This window comes from Mirounga angustirostris, unplaced genomic scaffold (genome assembly GCF_029215605.1).
Source record: "Mirounga angustirostris isolate CCGP_5_RB_7025 unplaced genomic scaffold, mMirAng1.0.hap1 SCAF_4, whole genome shotgun sequence".
Taxonomy (NCBI): domain Eukaryota; kingdom Metazoa; phylum Chordata; class Mammalia; order Carnivora; family Phocidae; genus Mirounga; species Mirounga angustirostris.
The window spans coordinates 120,603,319-120,626,766 of NW_026991712.1; the positions used below are offsets into that span (position 1 = coordinate 120,603,319).

The 23,448-nt window shown below is 32.5% G+C and overlaps 1 protein-coding gene across 3 annotated transcripts in view; it reads right to left on the minus strand.

Annotated features, from left to right (window-relative positions):
- Nucleotides 1–23,448, minus strand: part of PRKACB (protein kinase cAMP-activated catalytic subunit beta) — a 119,996-nt gene that overhangs the window by 24,967 nt on the left and 71,581 nt on the right. For all 3 annotated transcript variants that reach the window (XM_045897316.3, XM_064588932.1, XM_045897315.3), the window contains 4 exons: nt 11,797–11,858; nt 9,319–9,447; nt 3,031–3,129; nt 1,934–2,016 (listed from right to left, as the gene is read on the minus strand). In XM_045897316.3, the coding sequence (XP_045753272.1) occupies nt 1,934–2,016; nt 3,031–3,129; nt 9,319–9,447; nt 11,797–11,858 (373 nt within the window). The remainder of the gene's footprint in view (nt 1–1,933; nt 2,017–3,030; nt 3,130–9,318; nt 9,448–11,796; nt 11,859–23,448) is intronic.

Consider the following 23,448-nt stretch of genomic DNA (forward strand, 5'->3'; position numbering starts at 1 on the left):
TACCAGTGTGGGGAGTTGCAAAGGAAAGGAATTAGTTATTACAGAAAATGGACAAAATAGTTTTTGAAGCCAGGTTTAGGTGTAGTGTTTCAGTGTAAAACTGAATTATCATAGGGCAATCTGAGGATTCTGGGCCTGTGTGGATAAGAGTAGTAGGAAAGAGGACAACAGGAGGTGAAAGGAATCATTAAAAATAAACAGAAGTTGCTCTGCATTAGCACAGTGCCTGATACATATTAGGTGCCTTATCATATTAGGTCAATAAATGAATTTTGGCTTAGGCCTCAGGTAACTAAAATAACTCTAATGTTGGCCCATAATTGAATATGATCTTGTGATGATCTGAGTCTATCATCATCTTTTTTCCGAGTCGGATTACGATCATCAGCCCAGTTTGAACTCTGACACGTGCTTTCATCATGCCAACACATAATGTGCTAAATGAAGCTGGACCTGCTCTGGGTTTCAGCTTCATTCTATTAGTGATTACTAATAAACAGTAGTAGCTTACAAACTATTACACACAGGTAAGGTTAACAGAATCTATTTTTAAAACTGTGTAGCCTTGTAAGTAATAACCTAATGTAAGGTAGAAACTCTTTATTTATTTTAAAGATTTTATTTCTTTATTTGAGAGAGAGACAGCAAAAGCAGGGGGAAGCAGCAGGCAGAGGGAGAGGGAGAAGGAGATTCCCCGCTGAGCAGGGAGCCTGATGTGGGGCTCGATCTCAGGACTCTGAGATCATGACCTTAGCTGAAGGCAGATGCTTAACCGATTGAGCCACCCAGGTGCCCCAAACTCTTTAAATTACATATATATTTTTAAAACTCAACATAGCAACAACTTTAAGAAGAATTAAATTTGTTTGAAACAAACTTTCATAATCTCATCACTATGGTACTGTTATTATCTTTTCTTTTTTTTTTTTTTTTTAAGATTTTATTTATTTATTCGAGAGAGAGAGAATGAGAGATAGAGAGCATGAGAGGGAGGAGGATCAGAGGGAGAAGCAGACCCCCTGCCAAGCAGGGAGCCCGATGCGGGACTCGATCCCGGGACTCCAGGATCATGACCTGAGCCGAAGGCAGTCGCCTAACCAACTGAGCCACCCAGGCGCCCCTGTTATTATCTTTTCTATGTACTCCCTTTCTTATCTTCATCTTTACACAAACCTCTTCCCCAGAGTTGTATTATTAATACTTGTTCAATTAATATTAGTATGTTTAAATTAAATTTTTGCATCTTCTGAAAATTCTTTAAATAATGGACCTTCATAATACCTACCAATGGTAGAATATTTACAATGGTAATTGGTGCTTTCATTTTATTTTTATTTATTTTTAAGATTTTTAAAATTTATTTGAGAGAAAGTACGCATGAGCGGGGGGTGGGGGAGCAGAAAGAAGGAGAGGGAGAAGCAGACTCCCTGCTGAGCAGGGAGCCCGATACAGGGCTTGATCCCAGGACCCTGAGATCATGACCTGAGCCGAAGGCAGTTGCTTAACCAACTGAGCCACCCAGGCACCCCTTTCATTTGATTTTTAAAACTTAGTATGGTGTGGGGGCGCCTGGGTGGCTCAGTCGTTAAGCGTCTGCCTTCGGCTCAGGTCATGATCCCAGGGTCCTGGGATGGAGCCCCGCATCGGGCTCCCTGCTCGGGGGGAAACCTGCTTCTCCCTCTCCCACTCCCCCTGCTTGTGTTCCCTCTCTCGCTGTCTCTCTCTGTCAAATAAATAAATAAAATCTTTAAAAAAACAAAAAAAACTTAGTATGGTGTGGCCTCTTATTAATGTTTCTACATAATTTCTTCATATAGCTAACATATTACTAAATTAAATGAAATAAATTTTTAGCATTGACAATAACTTAAAAATTTGGTTTTAAACAAACACACAGCATATAAAGATTTGAGGAGGATAAAATATTAGTTACCTGAACCTTCCAATTCTTCTTAGATGTGAAAACATTTCACCCCCAGGGACATATTCCATAACCATGTATAAATTAGAATTATCCTATGAATAAAGAAGAATAAATCAAAATTATGAAACCTAGCTTATTTCAAGAAAATATTTTAAGATAACACCATGTTAAATTAGAAAAAGACAAATTTAAAAATCCACCCGAGAGATTACTAACATTGGGAAAGAGAGAATAAATGGAAGAGGCTCTAATTTTTCTACAATGAGGAATTCATTTTTTTTTCCTCCTAGTTTTCTTGCCACAAATTAGTCTGGGATTTTTGCTGTTCCTGTCCTTGCAGGGAACACTAACTTTTGAACAATTAGACACTGAGGCAATGACTTAATGCTATAGTGTATGCAAAGGAGTAACAGTTAAAATAACAATTTGAAAAAGTAAGAATGTTAACATTTTATGTATTAAATTAGGTCAGAGAGATTAATGATTTTTAACATCATCCTAAATACACAGATGTTCATCTGATTTAAAGAATAAAGGAGGAAAAGGAAAAAGGTTAAAATGGTTCATATGAATCAATATTGCAGAGATGCCAAGAATCATTCTAAAGAGCTGAGAAGCTGCCAACTTCAAGAATAAATCTTGTGTAATTTTATGAGACACTTGAATGGAAGGCCAAAGACTGTTCTGCCTTATATAAATGGAAAGACTAGAACAAATTAACATGGAAAAGAAGATGGTAAGATTGTATCAGAAAAGGTTTAAAAGGGAGGGTATGTGGGCACATTCATTTGCATGAGTTTAAGAACTGCTTAATAAGATATTTCTATGGATTTTGATAAATTGAAAATATTTGAATTTGTAATACCATCTCATGAAAAATTACACATTACCTTTAAAAGTTTCCCTATGGAGAACCAAAACCTTGTCAAATGTTAACCTAAGTTTGTAAGCACAGTAAGATTTAATTACATAACATCTAAATATATTACTTTTTTGTTTATTCATATTCTCTAGGTTTATCATCTGGCTTAGAATTCTATCATAGTTTCATATTTTTAAAAATATATGAGGGTAAAAATATTTTATTTGAATTCTGTAAATTCTACCTTAAAAGAGTACTCCAGTCGAACAAGAAAAGGAAAATTCACCGCCTGTAATATTCTTTTCTCATTCAAGGTGTGCTCTATTTGCTTCAGTTTAACAACCTGTGATTAAGAGATAAATATATTTAATGTACTTGAACAGAATTTAAAATTTACTATAATTTTAAAAGAAAAAACTTAAAATGCTTCTCATGTAATAATGAGCTTGGATAAGCAAAATCACTAAGTTGGATAAGGTGATATTAACTACCAACTAGGTTTATCAGATTCAAATGAAAAACCTAACAACAGATTAAAATTTGGTCTAAAGAAGGTCAACTATGATTTTCAGTCAAGAAGCAAAAGCTAAGAAGAAATAGACTCCTAATACATTACTTAAAAAATTAGTATGTGAAAATGCTTAGCTCCTAATGACCTATAGTCATTACACTAAAGTAGTTGGTACAAATCACTGCAATAAGTAGGTATTGATTTTAAGTCTTCAGAAGATCAGCAAGGAAATTAAGGACTGAAGAAAAGCCAATAATTGAAAAACAGTGGGTAAAAATGAACAATCTGTTCATTTCCTAATACCTGAATAAATACAAGATTAAATTCTAAAAATTCAATTTGTGCAGCCACAAGAGAGGACACACAAAATACTGGCAAAAAACCAACTATGTCTTTTTTTTTTTAATTTTTTAAAATTTTATTTTATTATGTTATGTTAGTCAACATACATTACATCATTAGTTTTTGATGTAGTGTTCCATGATTGTTTGCGTATAACACCCAGTGCTCCATTCAATACTTGCCCTCCTTAATACCCATCACCAGGCTAACCCATCCCCCCACCCCACTCCCCTCTAAAACCCTCAGCTTGTTTCTCAGTCTATAGTCTCTCATGGTTCGTCTCCCCCTCTAATTTCCCCCCCTTCATTTTCCCTTTCTCCAATCTTTTTTTTTTTTTTTTAACATATAATGTATTATTTGTTTCAGGGGTACAGGTCTGTGATTTATCAGTCTTACACAATTTGCAGCACTCACCATAGCACATACCCTCCCCAATGTCTATCACCCAGCCACCCCATCCCTCTCACAACCCCACCACTCCAGCAACCCTCAGTTTGTCAACTACGTCTTTATAACAAATAGGTCATTTAGGATTAATCAAGCTTCCTCTGGATTATCTACTCAATTAATACATAGCAGGGGAAAGCAACTTATCTTCATGAAGACTATGTTTCTATCCCACATGTGATTCCATTTTTAATTTAAGAAAAGGTGACCTTAGGGAGATATAAATAACTGTCCAGTATATGTGTAAGTCATTAGAATGTGGCATTCTTTCTTGCTAGAGGCTTACTGTCAGTGTGGGATAGTCACAGAGTTGAAGAAGTTGAACATAAATAAGAAAGGTAAAGATACCATCCAGTTATTAGTATATACAGTTATAGTATAAAAATAATACTGAGCAAAGATTACTTGACTGAGAGTCAGAAGATCTGTATTCTAATCTAGGCCTTCTAATCAAGAAGTTTCGTGATTTTGGAGATGTTATTTCAACTCTTAGGATTTCAGGGTTTTTTTTATCTGTAATATGAAGTGGCTGCACCACTTCCATCCAAATTCTAACTAGTTACAGAACTAACTAGTCCATACTTATCACAATAAATTATGTAACATTAGCTGGAAAATTACTATTGCTTTGTATTTACTTTTAAAAATATATAGGCTTAAAAAAATTTTTTTTAAATTTTAGCTGTTTCAGGTTCACAGAATTGAGCAAAAGATACAGAGATTTTCCATGAGACTCCCTTCCCCACACAGGCATAGCCTCCCCCACTATCAAAATCCCCCCCACCAGAGTGGTACATTTGTTACAAGTGATGAACCTACATTGACACATCTTTATCATCCAGAGTCCATAGTTTATGCTAGGGTTTACTCTTGGTGTTGTACATTCTGTGGGTTTGGACAAATGTATAATGACATGTGTGCACCATTATAATACCACACTGAGTACTTTTCACTGCCCTTAAATTTCTCTGTGCTCCACTTAATCATCCATTCCTTCCTACTAACCCCAGGCAATCACTGATCTTTTTTACTGTCTTCACAGTTTTGCCTTTTCCAGAATGTCATATAGTTGGAATCATAGAGTATGTAGCCTTTTCAAACTGGCTTCTTTCACTTAGTAATATGCATTTCAAGTTCTTACATGTCTTTTCATGGCTTGATAGCTCATTTCTTTTGAGGGCTGAATAATATTTCATTGTCTAGATGTAACACATTGTTTATTTCTGTATATTATCATATAGTAGCCTTTTAGTTAGGCATTGACAATGTGTTTCCTTTGAAGAAGTAATAAAAACTGCAATAGATAGGCTTTCTGCATTATAGCTCTAAGGCAACTATGTGTATGTAGGGCATAACAATTAAAAATAGAAATAAATGATATACGATATATATATGATAAAAGAACTGGCAAAGCATAAATGCCTAGTTAATTTTTAAGTTAATTTAAAAAGTTAACTAATTAAAATCTAATTTACTTTTAAATGTGCATACTACTACATACAAGGCATAATAATACAATTGAGATAAAGACAATGAAGTGTCTGCCTTAATGCTGCATAAAATCTCTTTGGAAGTATGGTATATGAATATGTGAATATTAATATGCAAATAGTTGCCAAATGAGAGTTATCATGTTGTAAGTGTTCAGACAAGAAAACGTTTATGTTAGGCCCAGTACATAATCTTTCTAATTCCAGATTCTTCATCTATAAAACATTGATAATAATACCTACTTTAAAAGTGACTGTGTTGCATAATGCATGTGAAGTGATTAACACAATGCCTGGCACAAAATAAAAGCTCAAAAAAATATCAACTGTTATTATAATCTACTAAAAAGGGTGAGAGTTCAGCTGGGCCTTACAGATGAATAGATAACAAAGATTAGGAAAAGAGAGAGGAGATACTGTAGTCAGGGTTAATATCCCGAACAATTACTTGAAGGGGGAAATACACAAAGGTCAGTCTGAGTGCTAGTTTCATCTGACAATAGCTTAGGACAATGCTTCTCAAGATTTGGTAATGAAATATCCCTAAATGGCAGAGAAAAAAATAACAAGTAACCCTGGGAGTTTAGTCCATGTTTTATTTTCAACATTCATATAAAATTTATATTTACTTCTTAATATTTCTGTTGGTTTATGTATATTTAAAAGCATTTACAAATGATTACTTATTGGCTAATTTTTTTTTAGCCAAATACTTGGGGAGTTTTTGATAAGGAAGATGGGCTATATATCATCACATACTCCCCCCAGCCCACAGAGATGGCACTGTATTCTCCTGGGGGTCAAGTTTCAATCAGAGAAGTAGAGAATAGAGGATTTGTAGGGGAACAGTGTGAAATAAGACTATGGTAAAGTATGGAAGAAAGTTATGAAGAGTTTGGAAGTAGGATGCAGAGTTCTGCTTTTATTGAATAAATATTAGGAAACTTTTTGAGTGAGTAAAAATCATATGATATGGTAAGAAAAACTTTTTTGGCAGTGAGGAAGGGAATTAATAGAAGGTGAAAAGTCTGGGGTTGTGGAAATTAAGATGTTACTGGGAAAGCCCAGTTAATGTTAATGAGGGACCAAACTAGGTGGTGGTAGAAAGGATCTTAGGGGTAACAAATACATTTTAAAGGAAAAATTAATAAGAAGTATAGGCACAGAAATCAGACCAACCTAGTCAAATTCTTGGTTTATCTTACTAGCCTGTTTGATTTTGGAAAAACTACTTAAATAGAAAGGTCATTGGCTTAAAAGGGAGATTAATGTCACACAAAATTGTGAAGATTCACTGATACAGTAAATACAAAATTCCTAGCAATGCCTGACACATTGTATGTAATGAAGAAATGCGATTTCCTTAATTTCTGTACTGATTCCTTCCCGTTAACCCATACACCCTAAGATAGGAGAAGCCAAAATTGAAAGGTGTGTGACTTCACTAACAGAAAAGAAGGTGATTATGGAGTGTTATTTTATTACTTATCTTTGTCAAATTCAAATAAATAAACTTGAAAAAATTCAAAATATAAAGTCTTTGTAATAGATTCAGAACACTGCCATAGCAGAAATGACTTAGGGTGGCAAATACTCTCTTGCCATGATTTATCTATGAGGTAACCTTCTCAGTAATTTACTTAACAAGTCACTGTCTTGTCAAGAAAAAAAAAAGGAATTAAAAACTTCTTCCCTAAATACTTCAAACATAAAAATGGCATGTTGTATAACCCTTTTGATATTTTATGACTAAAGCATATATTAATTCCTTAAGAAAGATAACAAAATATTAGGGGCTATCCAGACAATAACATTTTAATGACAGGTTTAATAAAGAATATTTGATTCAAATCAAACTTTTGAAGTATTCTGTGTGCTACCAACACAAGTGTACAAGTCACTTACTCTCTCTGAGACCCAATGACCTCATCTAGAAAATCAGAGCAAGGACTAGTCGGTCTCTAAGAGCTCTGTGCTCAGATTGTACAAATTAGGGGTGTAGGCTCAAGGATGAATTGAAGCTTGGACAGAATCCAGAGGGAGAATATGAAAACGAGACAAGGGGACAGTCCAGAGATTGAAATTAACGGTCTTTAAAGAGTAGACAGGAAAAAATAATAGGAAAAGATACCTAAAAAAGAAGAGCCCAGAAAGGCGAGCATAATTAGAAGAACAAGGGGTTACAGAATTCCAGGGACAAGAGAGTTTCAAGGGAGTGGTCAGCACAATCAGAGGCTCTAAAATGTCATATAAGATGAGCAAAAAGAGCCCACTGGTTTTGTTGATGAGGCCACTGGACTGGTGATAGAGCCATTTCAGTGGAGTAGCAGGAGGTAGGAGATAAACAAGGAGACAGTTAAATTATTGTGGGTTAAAGAATTAAGAGGAAGTGACTTAGTGGACAGAGTGATTAAACTATTTTTTCAGGAAGCATGTTAAAAAAGTTACATGAAAAAGGGCAGTATTAATTAATTAAATGTGTGTATGGGTGTATTTAATTTTAGAGAGATTTAAGTCATTATTCTTTTCATGTTGGAGGTTAAATTTGTTTTTTATTTTAAAGCATTTTGGACTGGAACTGCAGACCAGTCTAATGCTGTGCTGTCCAACATAGTAGCTACTAGCTACATGTGGTTATTTAACACTTGAAATGTGGCTGACCTGAATGGAGATATACCATAAGTGTCATATAGACATCAGATATTGAAGATTTAGTATGAAGGAAGTAAGATATCTCTGTTTTTTGTTAATTACATGTTGCAATGATAATATTTTAGATACACTGGGCTAAATAAAATCTATTAAGATTGACTTCAACTATTATTTTTTACTTTTTAAATGTGGCTACTAAAAAATTTAAAATTACTTACGTGGCACATTCTATTTCTATTGGACAGCATCAGTCTAGCCATCTGTACCCCTGACTACTAGCTCAGTACCGTTTACTCCACATCCAGCTCAGTATTGTTTACCCCACATTTTCCTACATTCCAGTAAGCCAAAATGTTATTCTTGGGAACCTAATATCTAATATCAAGATTTACCCTTTTTCTTTCACATTCCCTTAATTGTACATGATTACCAGGAAAATGGAAGTTTAACAATTAAACCATGAATAATTCAGACATCCTGATTCATCAGATAGATATACCAATATGTGATAAAAACTTATAAATTTTTTTTTCAAAATGATTTAGTCTTTTTACTGAGATACAACTGACATCTAACATTATATTTATAAGTTTCAGGCATACAATATCATCATTTGATATTTTTTATAATATTATTATTCCAACTTTTTTCTGGTTTAACTGACATTTTAAATTCAGCAAACTCAATCACATTAAACAAAGGGCTTCTACTGTCAATCAAAACAAGTCATAAAATAAAATCACCAAGTTTTTGTTACCTCAATCTAAAGATCAAGTACAACGGATCTCTACATTTTCCACAAGGCAGAATGTAGTAGAGATGCCTGTTCTTTACATGTTGAATTCAGTATTTTGTTAGTAAACATACACATACCTATTATATAAATATAATTATTGAAATAATAATGTATCCCCATATACTTAACTATTAACTACGTATCATATAGTCACAATAAATAAGGATGAAATTAAGTGCAACAATAAAATTATCTGAAGGTATCAATGGAAAGTCATTATATTGCATCTGTTTAATAATCTAGCTGATAAAACTGAAGTTTACCCTTCAGGTAAATAAAGACAAATACACTAACCTTCTGCTTATCTAAGATCTTCATGGCATAATACTGTTCAGTGGCTTTATGTTTCACCAACATGACTCTTCCAAATGAACCTGTTCCAAGGGTTTTTTTCCTTTCAAAATCTTCCAGCCCGGCATTATTCTACACATACATGAAAAATAAAATAAAACTTAAAATTAGAAATTCTCATAAGACTACGGTAACTATAATAGATTTAGTTATATATAATCAGAAGAGATCACTTAAAACTATCCATTTAAAAACAATACAAAAAGACTACTGAGATTCCAGGTTATTGGTTCTATTTTTCCCTTTGAATAAGAAATGAACTAATATTTGAAAAGAGAATTATATTGCAAAACAAAGCATAATAGTAATGGGAGGAAATAAGAGCCTAACCTGAAGTATTAAAAGTCATAATGAATTCCAATATGAATTCCTAGTATTAGACTTTTAATAAATAAGTTTCATATTTTAAGATTTACAAACTGACCAGCAGTATACTGACACAATCATGGAAGCCATATAGTCTCAGTGTACTCACAAATAATTCTTTTTTTTTTTAGAGTCCTTTCACTAGGGATACCTCTGAAGAAAGCGCTATCTTACTTCATTTCTATCTTTATACAAGCTTATAGGCCTAGATAATAACAGCATGAAAGATCCTAATGGCTCTTTCTCTGATGTTATAATAACCTGGTATTACCTAAAACAGTAATAATAAGGAAAGAAGAGTTCCTCATTCCCACAAAGATAACCGAAAGTCAGAGTCTCAGAACAATAATCAGTCTCTTTTTCTCCCTCAATAGATGCTTTGTTATGAGCAAACATCTTTGTTTGGCTTTGACTATAGCATAGAAGCAAAGAATTGGAGGCATCAATCTATTGAATTTGTTGCTGCCACAACAAAATGAAAATTACTGGGAAGAAATTATGTGCTAAATAGCCACAAGTAGTAATTGCTGACCCATTTGTTTAATAGGTTTCATTACAAAGATCTTCATGAAAATCTTGGAAAAAAATATTTGCAAGGGTCAGTCTGTACAGTGTTATAGCTTGAGAAAAACGTGATGTAATGTGATTCTTGTATAAGTAAAAAATCTGGACAGTTACTGCAGTTCACTGTCATTGGATTTAATCTCAATTACAAATCAAAGCTTGCCTTTGGAGACAGCATAATTTCTTGCTGAATCATTACAGAGAGAGCAAGCAGCTCTAAGTTATAAAACTTGTTTCATCAAATTTAGTTTCAAATTTCTAATGATTTTAAATTGCTATGAAATTCTATATCAATGTAGAAAGGAAAAGCTCTTATAATTCTGATGGAATTATTTAATTTTATGGATTAATGCTTAATTTTTTGGTTTTAACAACACCAATTGAAATGTTTAATATAATTCCCAAGTACATAATGGAAACAGACTTACTAGACAACAAACAGAACATCTCTTTTTGCTAGTTATTGCTTTTCCTACAATTGTACCATCTTCCTCACCTTCCTCAATGTTTCATGTAAGACAATGTCTTAAAGTACAGGTCATGCTTTTAATTTTAGTATCTTTATAAAAAATGGTGGTATGATGGTATCTTTATAAAAAATAATACTTAGAATTAAATATTTTTTAATGAAAAAGATACTTGAAATAAAAATTTTTGTGGTAGGAAAATAGATGTTCAAAATTGAATCTAGTATTAAAGTTCATTAATTATTTATAACTTCAAAAAGAGATTTTTTGGCAAACATAAATGGCCCTTTTTATACACAGTTTTTAGGTCTCAGTTACAATTTAAAGTACTTAAGTTATGTAGAATTTACCTCATCCAATGTTTATGGAAAAGGATCCCTGTGTACTTGGTATGTTGCCAATAGCCAAGTATTTGTGATTAAGAATTTGAAACTGCACAATAGTATCCCTATTGTTGTAATTAATAAAAATAACAAATATGCTATCAAAGGCACAAATCAAAATTACTATACATTAAAAATATCAAGAGTTTGTAGCAGCTTATAATTAGTATCAAAATTTACATAATCATATATTGTAATGGAAATTAGGTTCTTCTCCAATTTAGGTATACATAAAATTATTTGTTTTTTGTTTTTTTAAATATTTTATTTACTTATTTGAGAGAGAGAATGAGAGACAGAGAGCACGAGAGGGAAGTGGGTCAGAGGGAGGAGCAGACCCCCTGCTGAGCAGGGAGCCCGATGTGGGACTCGATCCTGGGACTCCAGGATCATGACCTGAGCCGAAGGCAGTCGCTTAACCAACTGAGCCACCCAGGCGCCCCATAAAATTATTTGTTAGCAAATCAAAACATAATGTTATAATATTATGGCAAAATTCCTATGTTAAGCTTACTTTTTAAAATGCGACTTGAAAGTTTAATGCTATTTTACGGTTTTTAAAGTAGTAAATTACCTGGGCAAGAATCATGATTTTATATAACAGAACTTTTAAATTATAGAAAATTTTAAATATTCCTTACCGGAGCAGGATTTTCCCATTTTTTAAGAAAGTCTTCTTTGGCTTTGGCTAGAAACTCTTTCACTGAAAATATAATTGAAACAAAAACAAAAACAAATTTTGTCTTGTAAGAATATTTACATTACATTACATGTAAATATACTTTAAAAACACAGACTTATGTCAACTATTGTTACCAAGAAACGTGTATTCATAACCATGATAAACTACAGGACTATTTACTTCCTCTAAACAAGAAGCAAATATTTTTTTTAAATTTCTAAGACTCCCCTCTAATACTCTTCTATATGGAGATCACTTTCATGATTTCAAATCTAATAATAAAAATGCCATTCCTGAAAACATACTTGAAAGTAATGTAAAAAAGTTAGAAATCAATCTAGAAGAAAATATTGATTATAAATAAGCCAGCTGTGGTATTAACAGAGCTATTAAATATAAGAACTGAAGATATCTGGAGAATGTGAACTTGTTGATTTGTGGAATTTCAAATATAACTGATTTTGATAAAAGGCTGTTTTCAGGTATAAGGATTTATGTTATTAGATTTGTGTTTTCTCTACTGATGGTAGAGAGAAAAGGAAAAAATACAGGCTATACTTAGAGGATACCCACAAAGACTTAAAAACAAAACAGAACAAAACAGAACAAAACACCAAAAACAAAACACCCAAACAGCTTAAAAATCTTATTCTAAATTTGGAGCAAAGCTAAATGACTAAATGCCTGAATGCCTAGTTTAAAATGTGCATGAAAGTAAAGCATTCAAAACCAAATGTTTATCTAGTGATCAATAACAGCTACATTATCAAACTGTGGTTTGAAGTTTTAAGATTTGTTAAATGATGAATCATTTAAAAGGTTTCCTCTTTTTCATTTTCTTTCCACAAAGTTGCCATAATGACTTCTGTTTACAGAATGACTTCAGGAGTTTAAAAACAAATAGGAAAAAGATTACAGAGATAAGACAGTATTAACAAATGCATTCTTCTTCCTATAGTCAGGTATGAGAGCAAAACCTGGCAATTCAAGAAGCATTTATTTTAGTATTTCTTTTTGTTTGGAAGTTCCCGCTATTTCTCTGATACCTAAATCTATAAATAAAGAAGACAACAGAATTTAAATAGTGTTGAAATAGTAAAAAGCTAGGCAAAATGAACTTAGAGTGGGACACTGGCATTTATTTCAGAAATACTAAGAGTGATGATAATGAAGAAAAAGAAAAGACAAAGCTAATAGTGGAAGTGAGGGGCTCACAAATTCTTTGATAAGATCATCTAATGATGTAGTGGTATTAAAGTGAGGCATTTTAAGATATACATGATTATTTCCTCCTTTACCTTTGTAAAGTACCTTTGCCAAAACACTGTGGCTAACCAAAAAAGGCTGTTGGCATTCTAAATGTTTTGAGATTTCAAAATGGTGATGATAAGCACCAGGAGCAGACATTAGTTTTTAAGTAACACTAGAGTGTTCATTTCTGAAGACATTATTTTACTACTTCATATAAACTGTCACTTGTATTTTGCTGTAAAACACTCTCAAAATACCTATTTTAGAAAATTTGAGAAAAATAATTTTTAAAATTAGAATCTTCCCATTGTATGAAAATCTCAACCACCAAAACAATGAATCAAATAATTGCACGTAATTATGCAAATATGATCTAATTCTTCCTGGGGGTGGATTTGGGGGCGGAAAAGTCTTACATTTTGAGTTTAGGATGGTTCAAGTCATCCTACTTCTAAAATTTAATGTACTAGTTACAACTGAAGAAGAGTGGTTTTAGAAGATTGTATTATATTTTATTTATTCTTCTCGTGGAGCAGACATATTTGCAATGGCATTGACTTAGAGATGACAGCTAAAATAAATTAAAAACATAATTCCCTGTTAAATGCAACTGTGGCTTTTAAGAAACAACAACTTGTGATTCTCAAAATATACATCTCATTTCTTTTCAAAAATATTTTTGGTTATCTTCTATTTATAGAACTTGCACATCAAGTTGCGGTATAAACTTTCCAGATGCCTGCATGAGTATAGATAATTTGGAGACAAGGAAGAGAATCAGGCAAAGAAAAACAAAAAAACAAAAAACATTCCTAACATCCTGTTTCACCTTATCCTGTCATTTCCTGCTAAGTGGATCTGGAGTTAAGAAAAAAGTAACTGGTCAAAGGAAGGACTAGTAGCATTTGCCAAGGATGGTACACTGAAAGAAAATTTCCTTCTTCCTGCTTGGTGTTTGAGCTAGAGGAAAAATTTCAGGTACTACTTAATTTCATTCACTAATAGGATATTCAGGAAATTCTCTGTACTCATCAATATTCCAAGTTCACTGCTAAGTAACATTATAGACAGTAACAGTTCTCAAAAAGGTCTTACAGGAAAATTATCAGAAAAGGATAGGAATCAAAGATATTAAATTTTGTGAATTATTTCAACAAATAAAGAGATTCCCTTCTAGAGTAAGGATCAGTATTAATTATAATGTCATTAAATAGTTCCATGAATTAAACTCTACTCCTGAAACACTTTGTCACCTAAGTATATATACATACATAAAATCTCTAGTTCATATGTGCACTGTTTAGATGCAAAGATGAACACAGTTAACTCTATAAAAATACAAGTTAACCAAAATATATATCTTACAAATATAAACACCAGAAATAAAATATTTCACAATATGCTGGGTTATGAATAACTAAAACATTAGCAAGCAATCTAGAACCCCATGTATTCACTTTGGTTTTTACTATTTTTAGACAGTGGTGAATTTCACTTTCTAAATGTTTTTCTCTGGTTTTTAAAAAAATTTATATCCACTGACATAAGGTGTCAACCTAATTAACAAAATAACTGGTAGGAGAGATAGCCAAATTCAAATACTGCAGCACATTCAATCCAGAGTTCCCTATAAAGCATATACTTGAAGTTCTCAAATTTTTTGGTTTTCTTGTTGTATCCTAAAATGTATGCAATATCTATATTTAACCATTTTAAACCACTGTGATATCCTGAAACAGTCCTAAGTTTTAGAGGTTGGCATATCTGAGTTAGAAAATATTGGCTCTAATACTTCTTAGCTACATGATTATGGGTAACTAAGTACCTAATGGTGATTAGTAACTCTCCTTATGAAAAGATCTCAGTGAAGAATTTTTCTGCAAATATATTTTGTTCTGTACTGGTCAAAAATGTACTACAAAAAATGAAAAGGACATACCAAAAATTAAATCAATTTCTTTCTAGGAGTATAGATTTCAATTATATATTGTTTCCAAATAAATTTATTTTCTTTTCCATCTGTATCATTTAAAGATATCACATTGCATTCAAAAGAAATGAGCATACCAAAGAAATCTATTCCTACAAATAGGACTGAATGTTTACCCAAATTCATGAGATAAAGAAGAAACAAAGTGACAATTTTTATGTGTTTCCAAAACTCCTAAACTTAATTCTTTTTTAAAATTTTTAAAATTTTTTTTATTTTTAAAGATTTTATTTATTTATTTGAGAGAGAGAGAATGAGAGACAGAGAGCATGAGAGGGGGGAGGGTCAGAGGGAGAAGCAGACTCCCTGCCGAGCAGGGAGCCCGATGCGGGACTCGATCCCGGGACTCCAGGATCATGACCTGAGCCGAAGGCAGTCGCCCAACCAACTGAGCCACCCAGGCGCCCTAAACTTAATTCTTATCTCCCTCAAAATATTTTTGAATATATTTATACACAGGACACAGCTTAAAAATTAGATTACAAAGTTCATTTTAAACATTAGGAAAATTAATTAAAAAGTCAAGTATGGCATATCTTCCATCTTATGCAAATAATCCTACAATGAATAAGAATGTTTCACTAATTACATTTAGTAAATGTATTTATTTGGCACTTTTGGATTCTGTGTTAAATATACTTACATTACTGCATATTATAAAAAGAGCATATTATTATAGGATGCCATTATCCAATGCTTAAAAGACGTTGTCATTGATGGTTTGTAAGAAGAATTTAGAAATCCATTCCTATACAGATTACAACTACTCTGATGTTAAGTTCTCCAGTTTCTTTGTAATGAGATAAATGTCACCTTCCTTTTTAACACATCTTTTACAATAAAAACACAACTTTATTAAACTTTTATTTAATGTATGTCAGAAAAAGTAAAGAGAAACAATCAGAAAATAGAACAAAACAGACTATAAACTTTCTAGGGTAAATACCCAGTTAAAATATTAGCTGTTTTGTTCCAAATTTACACTATATTTTCTTTAAAAAACCATTCATTAACCTGGGTTATCTAATTTAAGTGGTGTGCATTAATCTGTCTTCTGCTACCCTGTACAATTCCCACTACTTTACAGTGTTATATTTGTTGTTTCTAAAATATCACATAAGAAACTGCAATATAGGGGCGCCTGGGTGGCTCAGTTGGTTGGGCAACTGCCTTCGGCTCAGGTCATGATCCTGGAGTCCCGGGATCGAGTCCCACGTTAGGCTCCCTGATCAGCAGGGAGTCTGCTTCTCTCTCTGACCCTCCCCCCTCTCATGCTATCTCATTCTCTCTCTCAAATAGATGGATAAAATCTTAAAAAAAAAAAAATTTAAAAAAAAACTGCAATATAAATCATTTCTATAGATCAACTCAACATAAAACGAAACCACTTCCCTCTATCAACTAAAATATTTTACTAACTCTGTATATTTTATAAAATATAACTTATGAGGAGCATAACAACTTGCAAACAACCAAATAAAAAGTTTAAAGGTAACATTTGTTTTATTAAAAGTAGTTGCCTACCAGATACTTCTGAAGAGGAGCAAGCTTGTATCCAAAAAAAATAAATTAAACAGTGATTAAAAAACACTCACACAAAAAAACCCCCAACATATTAGCATGATGTCACCTATACACATTTTCTCAGAATATTATGTACACAAATAAAACATTAATATGGAAACTCAATTTTTTGACATATTCAAAGAGGGCTTTTTAAAATTAAATGGTTAAGAAATAAAATCAGTAATTTTTGTTTGGTGTCAAAATCAATACCATTCTAATTCTCCTTAACTAACAAAAACTTAACTCTTGTAGCAATAGTGCTAATAATTCTCAAATTTTTTGGTTTTCTTGTTGTATCCTAGTTAAGTAGTATATCCTGAAATACACATCCTGTAACTACTGCAATGCCATCACTGGCTTTATTATTTATTCAAAACTCCACTGTAGGAACAACACTATTAATTGTAACACTTTGTAACTCCCTTTTGAAAGACATTAGTGTCTCTCTGGCATTTACTTCCTTAGTGCTAATTTAACAATCTTTCAACAACATTTATTGAGCACTGTTTAGTGGTGCCAGAAACTGAGCTAGAAGTGTATAGGTAAGAAGGTGCCCAATCATGAGAGTAACTATTTGCCATGGTGATGCTTTTCAATGTGTAGGAAGGAATGGGAGTAAACGGAGTTATTCACAACTGCTAGCCTCTATTTCTTCTGGGAAACAGGAAGCAAGATCATTTGCTAAGGAAGAGGGGGGCCAGATAGAGTAAGGAGCATTTAACGGTTGGGGTTTGAGGCCTGGGGGTTTAAACCTTGATGGCTATCTATGTAGGGAATAAGGAAGAGGGCTATTCTTCTAAAAATTTCCCATTAGGAAAAGAGAAAGTATTAAGTACTATAAACGATGGTATGTTTCTTAATATTTTTTGTAATAATAGTTTAAAAATTTTCTTACTGAACAGATTGTAATTCATGGGCCTCCTGATCTCTCTGCAATTAAATTATTTTTATCTTCCTTAATGAAAGGATTAGTCTATTTAAGAGTTATTTCGTGTATATCAGAAAGTACAAAACAGGATGGAAACAGATTAATTACCTGTGAAAACACCAAGTTCTATTGACAAATAACAGAATAGTACAATCCCTTCCAAAACCTCTGGAAAGTGTAAATCTAGTTGAGTGTAATAGTCTGTCTTCTGCCACCCCTATTTCAAACACCCACCTCTTTGGAGCTCTTCAATTGTTATTTCTAAGAATAACCCCCCCACACATACACTGTACTACACATATTTTCAGTAAACTAAATATAAAACATTCTAGTTGCCACAAAATACCTAATAAAAATCCAATTTATAGCAACAAAGCAACAGAATTATTCTGTAAAAAATGGTTTCCTACCAGATGCTTCTGATGATTTGCGTGCTTGGTCAAAAAGAATAAATAAGTTAAACAGATTAAATAACACATAAAATAACATACCCACAAGAAGAAACCCATTCGTATATGTTCATTAGTATATTTACACATAGAAAAAGAATGAAAAATACTTGGGCATACATATTCAAAAGTGTTTTATCTAAGGATTACAACACATTCTCTGGACATATATTTTTTTTAACCAACTAAACCCTATTCTAGAAATCTGTTAATCAAATATATTCTATCTCTTTAATGAAAAGACCAGTTGTGTTCAATTTACTGAAGGGACACTTTATTTGCTTCACCATATTCAAGCATGTTCACTCAGAGCAAGTTCACTGGAATCTTAAAAATGATAGTGAGTATAAAAAACAACTTTAATTACTGCAATTATATTTGTGCATTTCAGTGGGTGGGACCATGCCTACTTTTGTTTACTAAGATATCATTTAGTCATGCATAAAGTCACACATGAATGGATGTTTAGAAATTTAATAGGCAATGAAAACTTTCCAATTGCAATATCTATTTTACTCTTCTTTCTTTTTCTTATGTTTTTTAATTGGTTAATTCTTTATCGAGTCTTGGTTACAAGTGAACAGTATAATTGACTAACTTTCACTAAACTGTTAAAAAAATAATTTTTTTTGTGAAACATATACATTTAAATGATCAAATTATAGAAACACATTAATTTATTTAACTAGCATCTACATGGAGAAATGGATACACCATGAATACATATAGTACACCCATTTACAACTAATGACATGTCCATGCTTTCTCTCCCAACTTCCTCTTGATTTAGGGATGTTGTGGATTTTCTAGGCCATCCAAGTCATGTTTGTTTGGAGATGTTCCCTGTAGGATTTTGTAAAACTTTAAATTTACAGCAATAAATGACCCAATCTTTGAAGTACTCTTTGAAATGTACTTGACTTCCTTAATTGTTCAGAGACTTTTTCTTAGAGAAATATTGTATCATCACAATCATATGTTAAAGATTTTCCATTCAGTTCTGAATTCAAATATTCTGTCTTGCTACCAGACAGCATAGAGCTAGGAGTGGATTCCTAGATGATAGAGTATGCACATTTTCAACTTTACTAGGTAGTAATAAGTGCCTCAATAAATGTTGTGCCAGTTTATTTTGGCACATCTTTGATTATCCATATCCTCAATAAAATGTGATACTAACATAATGGGTATGAAATCATATTTTATTGTTAAAGATTAGGTAAATATCTCTCAGTAAAATTTTATAACTTTTTCCCTTACAAGTCTTATTATACTTTTATTAAATATAGTCCTAGGTTCTTTAGGGTTTGGGTTGCTATTGTAAAAGGGAGAATTTGTTTATTGCTCATGTATGGTTAATGTTTATATACTGATCTTATTGTATCTGGCAAACTCTCTTATTAATTCTAAAATAACACTGGTAGAGTCTCTTGAATTCTCTATGCAGAGAATCACCTATCATCTGTGAATAATGACAATTTTGTTCCCTCCATTTTTTTATTGTCTTATTGTGCAGATTATGACTAATAATTCAATACTTTACAGAAACAGACAATGAGCATCCTTTTCCTGTTCCTAAATTCAGAGTAAATGTTTCTAATTATTTTCTTTTCCCATACTTAACTTGTAAAGCAATACTTGACTCAATAAATAAATAAAAAAGTTTCTCCTCTTTTTCAATTCTTTGAAAGATTTTGTACAAGACTGAAATTTTTGTTCTTTGACTACGTCCTAGAACTTGATTATAAAACTGCCCAGTCCTAATTTTGTCAAGTTTTGAATAAAGATTTTAATTATGATTAGTTCTCATCGTTCTTTTAAAAGTCTTTTCCATGAACTAACCTTTGGTGCTGATGGATTTTAATTTTCTATTTTACTGAGTTTTGCTCATGTCTTCATTAGTTTTTTTGTTTTTTGGATTAACCACGCTGTGCTTTCTCTAACTTATTTACTTGAATAATTACATCATTATCATTTAATGTCTTTCTCCTTTTCTGATGTAAGCATTTAAAACTTTGTTTCTAAATCCACTTTAGCTGCACCCTGTAAGTTTTCATACATAGCGGAATTTTATGAGTTTATTCTTGACCTGTGAGTTACTTGAATTTTTTAAATCTCTAAATGTAATATTTGTGTGTTTGTTAATTGTTTAATAAGTCCTTTTTACTGATTAAACTTAATTGCTTTGTGGTCAGAGATCATGGCCTACATCTCAATTCTTTAAAATATTTTGAATATGTTTAGTTGTATAATCAGTTTTGTAAGTGTTCTATATATATCTGTGTATTCTCCAATTACTAGGTGAGAATTCTTTATAAATATCCATAAACATTATATATTTACAATTTCTTCTTCTAAATGGGTCAATTTTGTTTTCTATGTTTTGAGGTTCTGTTAGAGATGCATAGTCTTTTTTCTCTTATTTTATATTTCTTTTTTATGTGAATATTAATTTTAAATGGTAGTCTGTGACAATTCTACTCTCTGACATTCTTGGAAGGGTGTAATCCTGTGGTATCTGGTGAATACTGTTTGTAGTGGAGTGTGTGTGTACCTATTTTGATTTTGGATTGTGAATGTAAAGTTCAGTTGGGCTTTATCTGTGATAAACCTGCAGGGCTTGACTTGAGGATATATTTTGTATTAGCTTCTGTCTGGCATCCAGTGGATGTTGCTAGCCTGGGACTGTTACAATAATGTATTTTATTTTATTGGTGATTCTTAGACTACATAATTAATACAGATTAAAACATGAAATTTACTGGAGAAGCAGCTGATTACAAACTCTCACGAGAGGCATCCCACACACATGCACATATACTCCTCCCATGTCCCCAGGAATCTAAGCCAAGAAATACAAGCTTCCTTATTTTCTCCCTGTGTCAGTGGAGAGGCTTTATTTTCTAATCTATGCTTTTGCTGAGGTTATAATCCTTTGAGGATCCTGGTTTTATGTAGGAGTCTAGGAAATCCCAAGATGCATGGATCAAATAAGTTGTCTTCTGGCTCTGTGAGGCCATTTAAAATGAGAGCCCTTTTGCTCTTTCCACTTTTTCATGTGTCTGTTGGCCATTGAGACACAAACTGAGGGTTCTAGAGGGGAGGGGGGTTGGGGGATGGGTTAGCCTGGTGATGGGTATTAAAGAGGGCACGTTCTGCATGGAGCACTGGGTGTTATACACAAACAATGAATCATGGAACACTACATCAAGAACTGATGATCTAATGTATGGTGATTAACATGACAATAAAAAATTAAAATATATATATATATAAATTAAATGGAAAAAAAAATGAAAGCCCTTTGGTTAGACAAGATAGGAGAATCTCAAGGTAGTCAAAGTATGCTCCCCCTTACAACTATGGTTTCCATTTACCACTTCACTTTTTGTACACTGAGGATTTCTGTTATATTCTTGTGAGTTCAGGTATTCATTTAAAGGGATGCTTGTTATATTTTATTTAGCATTTCTAGATGCTGTTGGATCATCATTAATTTTTGCTCTAGAAAGCTTTTCAAATTAATCTAAAATGTTTGGATTTTTTTCTTTGTAAGACAAGCTTTGAGTTAAATTATAAGATGCAAAGATAGCTTGACGTTTGTATAATTTTTTATCTTTGAAATTAAAAACTTCTATCAAGATATATTTAGGTGTTGGTGTTTGTATTAATCTTTGTCAAAACACAATGAGCTCATTGAATCCATAGACTCAGCTTTTTTTTCAACTAAGAAGTTTCCCTGAATCATATTTTTTATTATTGTTCCTATTTTATTGGTCATTATCTGTTCTGAAGGAATGCTATTCATTCAATTTGTAGAGTTTCCTATTCTAATATACTTTTTACCTCATAATTTTTATCCTGTCCATTCCCCCTAGATTCTGGTAGGTTTTAACAAGCTAGTTCTCCACATCATTAATTCACTTTCCTGGAGTGATTATTTTGCTCTTTATTGCTTCTAATGCAGCTTTATGTTCTGCAAATGCCAGGTTCATGTTCTTATAGCCATCCCTTATCACAATTTCTTTTCTATTACTGCCTGTCAGCCAGCTCTCTTCTCATCCTACTCTCCTGTTTTTTTGTTTTTTTAATCTTATCTTTCAAGTGAACACAGATTCATGTTCACTTGGAATTTTTAAGAATTCAACAGATACTATTTATAATTTCTTATTTTTAAACTCTCCCCAACATATTTTCTAAATATAAGTTCACTCTTTTCCTCGTGAAGTCTGTGATTTATCCTTTAATGATGCATAATCTCATTCCTAGGATCCATGTTGTTGCTTTTCTTGTTTATCCATTTATAAACAATGAGAAGCCTTTCAAAACTTTACAAACGCCCCAAATAAGGTGGATCTCAGATCTTTTAATTGGCACATATTTATATTATCACTTAAATAATTCAGGGACTTTCAGAAATGGGAATGGAGGCAGAACCATAGGGTTTCTTGCTGATGGTGATACCCACCACATCAGGGAAGAGCCCTGTTATATGTGGAAGTAGAAAAGCCACATTTTCAACTTGGAATAGCTTAGCAAATTCTTGGCTGTCCCATAAGTGTTTTAAAATGAAAGTAATCATCAGTGTTGGATCTTCCACTCATCTCCCCCAAAGCCTTTCTTATAAGCTTCATCCATCCCTCCAAATTAGTGAGGATGAAACTATTGTTTATTAATTTTCCATAAAGGCAAGCTACTCAGAGTAAAACTGTTAGTTAGACTTTGGTGTATGATCTTCAATCTAATACTGTATATTTCTGGGCAAGTACAGTTTCTTAATTCCAAAACTGAGAATTGATAAACCTTTTTTCCAGTTTTGTGTTCTTATATTTTTAATCTAGAAAATAAAGATCTAGAAAGGGGAGTTAAGTAAATGCTTGTGCTCAAGTCTGTAACTTTCCTGTCATTCATAGCAGGTTAAGCTTCTTCTTCAGAGATTTGCCCTCCACTGCAGCTAGGCCAATAAGAGTTCTCTTCTGGGATTTTGAAATAAGGGTGCTAGTTTTGTTCTGATAAGCATAGGAATCAAAAACTAAAACACATGACTGATAGTTTTCACTGATAATGTAAGAAAAGCACTCAAATATGGGTAATTTTTAGTCGTTCCTTTATTCTACAAGAATTTATGAATTCATTACTACATTTGGTGCACTGGGATAGCTACTGGAAACACAAAGATTAACTCAGCACTATCCTTGATTTAAGGATTTCAAAGTTTGGAGACTGGAAACTGACATGCTAGTATATAATCTCAGTATAATATAAACAATTTAACAAGTTTATAAGTTTATAGTTTATAAGTTTATAAGTCTGTTTTGGGAGTATAGGGGAATCACCTAACTCTATGAAGTCAATGATGAAGGCACTGAAGAGAGCTGGTTTTCATAATTTTTATGATATAAGATATAAATATGAAAAGGTAGCAAG